Source organism: Ruditapes philippinarum, unplaced genomic scaffold (assembly GCF_026571515.1).
Source record: "Ruditapes philippinarum isolate M1 unplaced genomic scaffold, ASM2657151v2 ctg10438_1_1_1_1, whole genome shotgun sequence".
Classification (NCBI taxonomy): Eukaryota; Metazoa; Mollusca; class Bivalvia; order Venerida; family Veneridae; genus Ruditapes; species Ruditapes philippinarum.
The window spans coordinates 11,177-24,282 of NW_026860695.1; the positions used below are offsets into that span (position 1 = coordinate 11,177).

At 31.5% G+C, this 13,106-nt stretch overlaps 1 protein-coding gene across 1 annotated transcript; it reads left to right on the forward strand.

Moving 5' to 3' along the window:
• Positions 1-279: 279 nt before the first annotated feature.
• LOC132713090 (uncharacterized) lies at positions 280-12,576 on the forward strand. Its single transcript, XM_060695555.1, has 4 exons — positions 280-399; positions 10,995-11,181; positions 11,936-12,019; positions 12,324-12,576. Exons 1-4 carry the CDS (start codon positions 280-282, stop codon positions 12,389-12,391), a joined length of 459 nt encoding a protein of 152 aa, XP_060551538.1. The 3' UTR covers positions 12,392-12,576.
• The last annotated feature ends 530 nt before the right edge of the window (positions 12,577-13,106 follow it).

Genomic DNA, 13,106 nt, shown 5'->3' on the forward strand with positions numbered 1-13,106 from the left:
GAATAATTATGATGTTATTTGTTATGAAAGTATATCAAAATGTAAACAAACTCCATATAAAATATTAAATCATTATACCTCTACTGATGCCAAAAAAGCAAGCGCTATATTGCCAATGATTAACTTTAACTATAACAGGACATCAAAATATAATATGATTTTAAGAAATAAAGATAAAAGCAATTCTGAGGTTGTTTGTATTTGAGTATATTTATACTCGCCACCGCTTGCCCATATTGGCAAGTCCTCCAGATTTTATATTTTGGAGGATAGTGCAAGATGCAGATACAGAATGATGCCCCAATTCCAGAAGCTTTTCCTGGTCCTGGTTCTTTAACGTGCCAAGTGTTTAAGCACTCATACAAAGGACCTAGATTTAAAGTCTCATCTGAAAGACTGGTTAGCATAATGGGGTGAAATTTTATATATGTATATAATTATTCTTCTAAAACAATTTCCAGACATCCAATAATATGTTAAATATGTACTACAAATTTTTATTTGCATTATAAGTAATTATTAAAATATATGCATTCAATTCTTATTGAAAAATTTGGCTCAGACTTTATAGAAAATAGATTTCAAATTACCTCCCTTTATTTAAATGAAATGTAAATTTGGTAATATCTTTATAATGTTTTTTTTTAAACTTACAATATTATGATATAAAAGTTAATAAAACCATAAAAAAAATAATTGAGTTACAGGATCTTTAGGGAGTTTTATTTTATCTTTAACTTAGAAATTAGGTGAAAAGACAAAAGGACCTCAATTGAGTCCCTTTAAAGCCCATCAAACGTAATAATGATGACTTATGAAGCCAGAAACATTGTTATTTAGCTTAAAGATAAAATTTTCATTGTCTTCATAATAAATAACATTTTTTTTTTAAATTTATTATGAAAGTATTTTGACCTAACTCAACTATTTTAATACTTTCCTAATTAATAAACAATTGACATACTTTAAATAGATAAAATGTTAGGGTCAATTTTAATTCTGAAGTACCTTAATTAACCCAGATATAACATGAAAGTAATTGTTTATGAAAGTTATTGTTCATTAAGTAGTTATAAATGTTTCAAACAATGAAACAAGATATCTCATACGGCTTAAATTAGATGTATAGGTGATAAAGTCAGTCTTACTTTCATGTCACTAATTGTTTCATAACATTTACTGTACACTTCTTCAGCCTACTTGAAAATTTTGTCCGAATGTCCTAGATAAATGCATGTTTCTGTCCTTGGTTTAAAACCAGTTTTGTTTGTCTTGCAGTCTTTTGATGTGTTATAAAATTTACATATTATGGAGTGTAAAACTTCCGCTGTCATAATACTTGTTTCAAAGCTGGACGACAATGTAAAAAAAATATCTGCACACCTATATATGCAATTATAAACTGCAAAACAATGTAATATCTACACAAAATGTAATATCTGCACACAATGTTATATCTGCACACAATGTAAGATCTGCACACAATGTTATATTTGCACACCTATAGATGCGAATTATAAACTGCAAAACAATGTAATATCTGCACACAATGTAATATCTGCACACTAATATCTGCACACAATGTTATATCTGCACACAATGTAATATCTGCACACAATTTCATTTCATCACACCTATGTATGCATTTATAAACTGCAAAACAATGTAATATCAGTGCACACAGTGTATTATCTACACACAATGTAATATCTGCACACAATGTAATATATGCACACAATGTAATATCTGCACACAATGTAATATCTGCACAAAAAAAAATGTATTATCTTATTAAACACACAATGTAATAACTGCACACCTACAATGCAATTATAAACTGCAAAACAATGTTATATCTGCACACAATGGTATGTATTATCTACACCCAATGTCATATCTGCACACAATGTTATATATGCACACAATGTAATATCTGCACACAATGTAATATCTTCACGCAATGTAATATCTGCACACCTCATATATATGCAATCAAAAACTGCAAAACATTATGTATAAACTGCACACACAATATAATCACTGCACACATTATGAACTTATAAACTTCACAATACTGTAATCTATGCACACATTATATGCACTTATAAACTGCAAAACAAATAACTGTGCACATTATGCAATAATAAATTAGAAAAAAAGCACACAGAGTGAAATACTGCAAAAACAGTGAAATAACTACAAACATAATTATGCAATGATAAACAGCAAAAACAATGAAATAACTTAACAACAATGTCAATGAAATAACTGCATATTATTATTTTAAGTTATAAAGATTTTTGGCAGGTAATTATTTGGCCGGCTTTATAAATATAATCTGAGAGCTGCTAGCTGGACATGGTTATATTGCAAACAACCATTTAAATACGGCCATATAACCTGTCGTGAATATTCATAAGGAATTTATAATACTGCAAACCTCCTTTTTTAAGAGAAAAAAATGAGATTTCTTCATAAATAAATTGAGAGTCTTACTGCGCAATAAACTGGCCACTGGACAACTTTGTCAAACAAAATTGAAGGATGTTTGAAGGATGTTCTTTTAAAAAGAAACAATTATATTAATTTGCTTTTTACCAAATGTGACCATAACACTTTACACAATTCTTCCTGTTTACAATCTAAATAGATAAAACCTGGATATAGATTGAAAATTCAATTTGGAAGATTAGAGAACAACAGGTCAATTAAGCACAAGGTGGTTCTCAAAACTTTTATTTAGATAATTTTACTACAGTACCACTTTCAGGATTAATATTGCTCCCTTAATTCAGCAGATTTAACTGAGATCATAATGGGTTTTAAAAGTTGTCTCAAAATACTTAAACCAATCAACTTCCTTTTCAACAAAACGAACAAAGAAAGAACAAAGAATAACACAATGATTGTGAAAGACACTTTAGATCCCTATCTTAAAATTAAGCAAATACTTCTCATTAAAACAAGTATTATTACAAGTATTACCAAGTGAAAGAGTCAACAATAATTTCCTGATGAGCACAATGTATATGTTTTTGTCCCCCTTTAAAACTACATGGACCATCTAAATTATTTAATTGTTTAATAATATTATTGTTTACATAATGAATCTAAAAATCATAGGCTTTTCACTGTCATTGTAAGCAGTGAATCTTTGAATACAATAATAATAACTTCTCACTGTATTTAAAACAGTTCTTACACATTTAATACATGTTTACCATACTGAAATTATAAAACAACACTATTGACTTTGTAACCACTGTAAACAGTTCTTTGTGTTAATTGACTTATTTGTTATATATAGTGATTAATTCGACACAAATGTCATCAATATAGCATTTACAAGTTTTAGTTATTGCTGGATGCAAAATTGCATTAGGAGAAACATATTTACATGTTCTGTTCATAATTCATTTTAAGCTTATAATAACAGTGACTATACTGTAAGATTTTAACATATGAAATTGAATCAAGTTATTCTATTTCTTTTCCGTTCAAATTGGATAATTCCTTCCTGAAGTTACGGTATTTTTCAGATCTAACTCTTCATGAAAAGTAATTATTTTGTAAAGTTGTCTCCCCTTAATACAATAATTGGTAATTCACATCCAATTGTAAGTACTACAAAATGATAAGGAAAACAATAAGAAAAAAATCTCGCTACAAAAAAAAAATCGTGATTCAAATAAAGAAATTATTTCTTTTAAAATATGAGTTGTGGGTTTTTATTCATTTTTAATGAATTTACATTGTAAACAACTTGTCTGAATTTTCACAGCTCACCGAATAATTGAAGAAAAAAAACTCATCGTTAGACAGTGAGATAGTTATTGGTACGCACGGGTACAATATAACTTCTGACGACAATAAATCTACGTAAAAAAAATCCTGTTCAGTATAATTGTTCTTTTTGTATCGAGGTTTACTGTCACCTAACATTGTCACATCAACCTTAATGCCAATATGATAAAATGTGACATATTAATATAAAATCGTCAGGATTATACTCTAGAACATTACATTATTACTATTTACATAAATGATAAACAAAAATAACAAGTAATAGTAAATTTACAAAACTGAAATTATAAACTTACGGTTTTCGTACAAATTAATCCTTTATAAATTTGTTACAAAGAACAGAATCCACATAATTGCGCAGAACGATGTATGTAATTACATTTTAATACACATTATACGTTTGTAATAAGCAAAACCATTAGCTTCATATATGTAAAGGTAAAAAAACAACAATTAATTTATTTATCATATTCATGTCTTACGTCAACAACACCGAACGACCACGACGTAAAACATCTTTTATTGTTGCCTGAGGCAATGTGCGGCTACAGCAAGGCTTTTGTAACATTTAGACACAATAATAGGTTAAACACGTTTGTCCTAAAATAGGTGACGAGTTCTTTACGTTAATATAAAATATAACACTAGTCAACCTTATATGAGTAATACATGTACATAAAACCATAAAATGAAATAACACTGAGAATTGCCTTCTTCTTAAAAACACCTTCACATTTCTGAAGTCAATATATATTCTTAAAAAAAAATGTTTTAATATGATCTTGAAAAGAAAAAGTGGTACAAGTAAGTGGTAAAATAAGTGATTTATGAACAATATTTTAGAATGATGAATTACCACAAATATTGCGGTAAAGAGAGTGAAAACCGTGCCAGGATGTATAATTACTATTAAGTAAAAAATAATCAAGGAAAATCTTTAATATTAAGATTTCTAAGAAACATGCTATTATTAAAACCTTACCACACTAAATATCTGAAATGGACTTGTCCATCTTTAAATATAGACTAAACCATTCATCAATTTTAGGGAATAATTTCATAATATTTACTGACTCAGAATTGATTAAGTGAACAGTGAATTAACAGACCTATTACAATCAGAGGGCATGAGTAGTCAATTTGTTGCCCTCAGCAGACTTAAGGTTAAAAACAGAGTCACAAATTTATTGTTTTATAATTATGTCATATATATATCTACCACAATCAAAGAATAATTTGAATAATTATAATATCAAATTAGTAATTAAGCCTCACACTGTGTTACCTTAATAATATGACTCAGATTTAAAAAAAGCTATGACATCTTTTAAAAGTTATAAAAGTTATATTGATAATGTCAGTGTGACCTTGACTTTTGATTTTATCTATAGTTTATTCAATGGCCGTGGGAAATAATTCTACCAAGTTTAACAAACTTGGGCTTATATTTTGTCTAGATCTATGTTAAATATATTTCTTCTGAATTTAGTATTTAACAAAGAATTTTACAGTGTCACTTGGACCTTGACCTTTGGCCTACCAAACTTAAAATCATAATGTGTCATCTGCAAATGGCTTATTCCTTCCCTAGTGCAGTAATGGGTTGACTCCTTATATAATTTAATGGGATCAATATGAGGGGTGACAATTATGGAGGGAAGATTTATTGATTATTAGACCAATCATATCATAGTATGCTGACCCACTGTGTAAATAGGGGCATTGAACTAATTAACTAGTTTACCTTCTGAGGTTCTTCCCCTTTGTGTGTGCTAGGGTGTGTGAGCCCATAGGAGTAGAGAATGATGGCTTGAAAGGCAGGCCCTTTGCATCTTTGGCTTAATACTCATGGTGCATAGTTGAAAAATTATCACTAATTTGTTCTTCAAAATTAACCCTTTAACCCATTACTTCATGAGCATTTTGTGAAAAATGGCTGTTTTCATTGAAAAGTCTTCCGTTACAAGTTCAAATTGCTATAATACTATAAAAACTGCTTCAACACTAATCAAACTTGGCACAAATGATGACTGGACCATTGCCCTTGCAACAACATGCTCAGACTTAAATTTTCTGTTACCATGGCAACGAGGGGACATCTCAAAATTGCCAAAAATCACTATTTTGCGTTGATTTTTTCCATCAAAATTGATTTCAAAGTGCTGCAACTTCTCAATGGATTGAGATAGAGTCAAATGCTTTTCAGCGTTGGTTACACGTTACCTTATGATCAATCTGGGGTCATTTACAGCCTCTCACAAGTCCAAAATTTTCTTGGCGATGAGGAAGACTCCGCCCCCCTTCAAACCCCCCCAAACAGAAGGGGGCACATCCCCCTTCTGGCAACCCCCTGATGTATCTTTTGGTTGGGGGGCCGCGCCGAAAAAGAGGTCACTTTTTTTAACAACATTTCTCAAACAAAAACAAGTGTTTGGGGTCTAAATAAGGCATTTTTTCATCATTGAGACAACAAAAAGGTGGGGGTGAAAAAGGCGTTAAAAGGCGTGTATATGAAGTAATGGGTTAAGGGCATGACTGGTGATATGTCAAAGGTTCGAACTCGTCAGCAAAAGAGATAATATTATTATGAGATAGATGCTCTTCTATGCTAAATACTTACAGTTTTATTTTTCTTTGATTTATAATGAATACAAACAACATAATCATAATTTGAGTTTTATAAATCTTTTGTTAAATCTTGACAGAGCAAACTCACTTACATTTTTAAACATAATTTTTAGTATGTTTCATTTCAAAAACATTAAAAGGGCTATATAATAACTTTTATAAATCATACTGATAAGTAGATAATACATAGTCCATCACCTTAGTGCAGTATGGGGTTAAGTCATTCTAAATTAAATAGGAGTTAACCAGTTATTGCACTAAGGTGACATTACAGCGGAGGATAACAACACTTCACTTACTTCTACGAATGCACACCCAACAATGCTGTATATCAAGTATATTAAATTGTCTAAAATACAGGACCTTAGTTTGCTAAATAGTACTGCATGTACTCCAATTTGAATAAATTTATAGATTGAAAAAGATATGAGAATGACAGGAAGTTGTCATTATTGAACGCGTTCGGCTTCAAGTTCAAAATTCAAGATAAGCTTTTAATACAAAATATTGCATTTTTAAAATTACATTCAATAACACTGGAGTAAAAGAATTAATTATTATAGGCATTAAGAATGCTAAAGATTTTTTTAACCCCTAGTGGTGCTGTTCAAATGTTTATACATGTATATACATGTATGTAGTTGCTATAAATACCAGTCTATTAATAAAAATACTAGTAGGGAATATAGAACCCTAAAAGAGAATATGAGATCTACAATTGGCAAAATTAAACATTTCAATAATTTATAATTTCCTCAATATTTTATAATTTATAATGAAGCATAATGATTGTACATTAATTTTCATCAAAGCTCCACTCGTATTTAAGTTTATTATTTGTTTTTGTTTGAATGGTAGCATTTTTAAATTTAATAGTTGAATACATTTATAAAAGCAATTAAACGTTTTTCTTTTCTAGGCAATTTTGCATAATCAAAATGAATTGAAAATTTGTACGCTATACTACACAATTTACCGGTCTACTAGTGTTCCACAAATGGGACAAATGTCTTGTCAAAAAAAATCTCAGTTAAGTCCCTTTAAACTGATTATTCATTTGAGTATCGTAACTTATTCTGCTCATTTGCTATTAAACCAACATATTTCACTTCAATTTTGTTTGAGTTTAAATTTATGACAGTTTTGAATGTAAATAATCCAGTTACTTTGTGCACTTGAATATCCGTCTGCAATTAAACTTTTGACATCCGTCTTAACAAAAGAATCGATTTAATTGTCGGAACAAAGATCAGGATATCGTCACGTTAGTGTAATAACGGGTTAACTCCAATTAAATTATGTAAGAAGTTAACCAGTTACTGCACTAAGGTGTTTACAATATGTCCTCACACCACTTTATTCATTTCTTCCTAATTACATATTTCACCATTTTTAAATTGTTAACTTTACATGATTGAAATAGTAAAGTTAATTATTGCCACAAAAATACAACCAGACCCAAGTTTGCACACCTGATGCACGCAGTCTAAGATTCTCATAATGGGGTTGGTGGTGCTCTGAGGTAGCTTTTACCTTGGAAATATAAAGCAGAATACCACTTTGAATTCACTAGAGCACAGCTAGTCAGCAACCGCATTGTTTCTATGCAGGCTGTCAAACAGTTTACCGCAGTCCTTAGTTGCCTTCACTTTCCGAAAAAATGGGTCAAAGACAGAAAAGGCCGGGTTGCATTTGTACACCAAATATCATGAGGCTGTGATGTTACGAAAAAAAATTTCCATTGACCCATTAATGTCGAAAATTTAATTCAGTAGGTAAACAGGAAGTGGATAAGCTACACACCTAAAATCAAATCCCACAGTATGGGACCATGTGTCAATGCTGTATGCCAAATATCAAGAGGCTGTGATTAGTAGTTTCTGAGAAAAATGTTACGAAAATTTCCTACCATTGACCATTAATGTGAACAGGAAGTGGATGAGCTGCAGACTTGAAATCGAATCCCACAGTATGGGACCATGTGTCAATGCTGCATGCCAAATATTAAGAGGCTGTGATAAGTAGTTGCTGAGAAAACTGTTACGAAAATTTCCTACCATTGACCATTATTGTCGAAAAATCTAACTAATTTAACTAAGTGGATAAACAGGAAGTGGATGAGCGACAGACCTGAAATCAAATCCCACGGTATAAGACAATGTGTCAATGCTGTTTGCCAAATATCAAGAGACTGTGATAAGTAGTTGCTGAGAAAACTGTTACGAAAATTTCCTACCATTGACCATTAATGTCGAAAAATCTAACTAATTTAACTAAGTGGATAAACAGGAAGTGGATGAGCGACAGACCTGAAATCAAATCCCACAGTATGGGACCATGTGTCAATGTTGTATGCCAAATATCAAGAGGCTGTGATAAGTAGTTGCTGAGAAAACTGTTACGAAAATTTCCTACCATTGACCATTAATGTCGAAAAATCTAACTAATTTAACTAAGTGGATAAACAGGAAGTGGATGAGCGACAGACCTGAAATCAAATCCCACAGTATTGGACCATGTATCAATGCTGTATGCCAAATATCAAGAGGCTGTGATAAGTAGTTGCTGAGAAAACTGTTACGAAAATTTCCTACCCCTGTGAAATAGTGTTCTTGAAATCATGAACTTTTCAATACATTTAAGAACAGTTCATGAACTGGTCCTAAACAGTTCATAATGATTGTTCAAGAACTTATGTTCATGAACAGTTCTTCAAGCTTGTTCATGAACTGTTCATTGACATAAAAAGAACAAAACCGAATTCTTTAAAGGTTCATGAACTTAGGATCATGAATTATTGAAGAACTTTTGATGAAAACCATGGGTTCATGATTTGTCCTTTAATAATGTCACAAACTATTGAAGAACTTTTGATGAAAACCATGAGTTCATGATTTGTCCTTTAATAATTGCTGAAATAGAAATGATTACTGCTCAAGAACACTTGATGACCTAAATACATTGGTTAATGAATTTCTGAAGAACTTTTGATGAAGACCATGTGTTCATGATTTAATTGTTATTAAATAACTACAGAAATAGAATGATAACTGGTCAAGAAAAGATATAGACCTGGGTAGATTAGCACAGGCCCAAAACATTTTTTTGCATAAAATAAAGACATCAGTATTTTTTTTTATTGCTTGACCATGGAAATTCAATCAGTCACTTCTTTAATAAAATTCCCCATTTTTTACTCAACCAACTCATCTATCTATATATTGGATACTTATACTGACGTAGCAACACAAATTTTTTGGAAACTATGGTAGCTTTGTTTGAAATTCAAGTGCCTGTTGGGCTTAAAATAATACGGGAAAGTCAAAGACCGGGCCCGCGAAGCGGGTCCAGGCTTTGGCTTGCCCGGCTATAGACTACACGTGTATATTTAAAAGAAAATCAAATAAAAAAACATAAAAAATATACTGTATAGAATTCTATACCTATCAATGAAATTTTCAGTGTCAGTTCTAGTCGGGCGCCGCCATTTACAATGTTACTCAATGATAATAGGCGGGGTATTCCGATAACGGAACAAATCTCAACTTTTCGGATAAAAGATAATCGTCGAGTATTCCGAGTGAAAACGGAAGCGGTGCATGTAATACCGAATGACACCTTTAAAACCGAAAGAATGAAAGGAATTTTTAACGACTTCCCCGTTCATAGGCTTTGCCTAATTTCATATTAGGTTTGTGAAATAAAATTTGTAGGCCTCAATGTTTTAATTGAAATTATTCAGTCATTGTCATACATGCCATAACGTCCCGTGTCCGGGACAATCCCGGAAATAAGGTGTCTGTCCCGGAGATGATTTATGTCCCGGTAAAAAATCTAAAATAATCTACATTGAAGCAAGAAATTTTACTTTTTTATATAATTTTATTGTCAAGTTTTTGTAAACTTATCTAGAACGCTAATAAGGAACAATTATCCCCTAAGTGGCCTAACAGCTTTGCAATGGTGACACTTATCCTTTGATTGGTATATCAACGTGCCCCTTCCAAATAACAATTATCGGCAATAATTTTGATCAAATAAAAGATTAATTACCCCAGTGAAGGTGTCATACACTGGCCAACTGGCCATTATAAATTAAATTTTATTAGTGGTCAAACACCGTGAAAAAATACGCGCTAAATATGAGGTGATAAAATCTACAAGATTCAGTGAATGTTTCAGGTAAAGGACATGGCTCATTGTCATTACTTAACATATCTTCATTCTATTCTGTGTCTGATTGAATTAACGATGCCTAAGTACTTTAAAAAGATAGAAAAACTGTTAATAATTATTGACATTCTGACTTTGTTTATGGTGTCATTAAATTTGCAAGTTGTAATTACCGGTAATAGGGCCTATAGGCTGTATGCCACTATGTAAATTGAAAAAAAATACGTTTGCTGATCAATGCCCCACCTTCAAATGAAAAGTGTCTCGGAAATGAGTCTAAAAATTATGGCATGTATGGTCATTGTATTGACGGCAAAAACAACGGAATTACACGAAATTATGAGAATCGAGCACATGTTGCTGACGTAGTACACTGGTTTATTGCGTAGTACACAGATTTATTACGTAGTACACAGGATCTATTAAGCGCGCCAATATTCAATATTCAAAGACGGCAAAAACTTCGTCTCATATCTAATATCATCTCCCCAATAAAGACATACAACAAGAAAAGTGAAATTGCTCAAGCAAATTATCAGAAGAAGACCTTCAAAGCTGCAATCGGTGAAATTCACTGTGAGTATTATCATAAATGCACCCGTTGATTTTTTTTCAAACAGAGCCGGCGTGTTTATGACTCCTCCAAGAAAAAAATGAAGAGTCTATAATTATTTTAATGAACTTTCTTCACTTCTAAAAGCATTATTTTGTAACAATTTGCCGACTGTAACAATAGAAATAATAATTGTATTTCCAGCTCATTCCTAGTTACAGTTTAGATACTTCAACCTTACTGGAAATATTGCGTAAACGGACATTTGTCACATATTTTCGCGATCCGTTTTTATTTATTTCTTTATTGTTGAAACAGGATCAATATAAAATGAATAAAAAACAAAGCATCGTTGAAGATTGAACATGGTTCTGCTTCCCTGCAGGAACTTATTTGCTAATGCCTTATAAAATATAGAATCTAGTTTAAAATAGTTTTTTGAAAAAATGCATGGCAGCAAGTCTTTTTTTATCCCCAGACAGTTCAAACACCCTGGTATGCTGACAGTTGACTACCTTAGCCAATTTTCCTTATATCAGAAAAAAGTTTTCATAAAGAGACAATATTTTTATATCACCATTATTTATGTAGTTTTATAATGGAATATGATCAACAAGGAAAATAACACATGACTGACTGTATTTTTAAAGCAAATAAGATACATCCAAAATTTTTATTGGAACAGAAATCACGTTTTTCTGTTGTTGTTTTTTTTTTGTTGTTGTTGTTTTTTTTGGATGTGTTGGATTTAATCTCTCTATATATATAATATTATAGGTCCTGCTGACAGTGTCAAATGTGAAAGTGAATCGAAAATGCAGGAACTGCTGGGGGTTGTGTGGTTGAGGCTAGATCTGACGGGTAAGCAATATAGTTGAGGTTACAAGGACCCAATTTTACAATTGTCTACAGTAGAACCAGATATTTTTGCATGGCCTAGAATTTTAATTCAGTCTAATTTCACTAGTATTAAAATTCGCATAATTAGCATTTTCTACTTAAATATTAATGAAAAACTTATATACCCTGATATCGAGGTATAAAAATAGGTTTGAAGGGTACTATGGAAACGCATTTTTTCGTAACATTTGTGTGATGTTTAAAACTGTCATTTCAAACACAAGACGTTATATTGTTGTTTTTTTTGTTGTTATTTCCAAACTAGATGGGAGGATGAGTGCAGAAGCCTGCGTAGAAAGATTCGACGCATGGAGGAGCCAATTACTGCTTTAGAGAGTCAGAATACAAAAGTGGAGGACCCCGAATTATAAGCTGTGGAACATCTTAGTGATACTCAAGAAGTCTTGGTTACAATAGCAAAGACTATCTTCACTGTGGAGGAACTTAGAACCCACTCTAGGACTGGAAAGATGACCAATAAGTGTAAGGATTCCCCGAGACACCACTTGAACCCTCGAAACTCAGCAATCTTGAAAAGACTAGTGAGGAGGAAAACCGGTGTATCAAAAGAAGTATTTAATAAAAAACTAGAGACTTTGCAAAAGGTCATCAGAAGGAAATAAATCACAAAATAAGTGAAACATTGGAAACTGTTCTAATTTCAAGTTCTTGATTTTTGCACTTTTTTTGAAATCAGCAAGCTGTATTGAAGAAACTATTTCTTAGTTCTTGTTAAACAAAGATGTGTAGTTTTTAAATTTTACAAGCAGTTTTACATGTTTGTGGTTTACTTTTGAACAATATAACTTAGAGCTTATGTTGAGTACATATTGTTTAGACTTGTTAGTCCGCAAATTGATTGGTATCATCTGTCTGCTCTGTTCTTGCATTTTTCATGAATGTGAAATAATGTAAATGTAGTTTAGGAAACTGTTCATGAACTGTAGTTCTTGAACTGTTCTTGTACTTTTCGTGAAGATAAAATGGCACAATGAATTTGCACTGGAAAAAGTGCCAGAAAAGTTCATGTAGAGGTAAAATTCATGAA

Bases quoted from the DNA above. Each gene is read 5' to 3' on its own strand.
- LOC132713090 (XM_060695555.1), top strand. From the start codon at position 280: ATGCAGATACAGAATGATGCCCCAATTCCAGAAGCTTTTCCTGGTCCT. The intron at 11,182-11,935 runs GTGAGTATTATC...ATAATATTATAG, and splicing joins TGCAATCGGTGAAATTCACT to GTCCTGCTGACAGTGTCAAA. The intron at 12,020-12,323 runs GTAAGCAATATA...TTTCCAAACTAG, and splicing joins GTTGAGGCTAGATCTGACGG to ATGGGAGGATGAGTGCAGAA.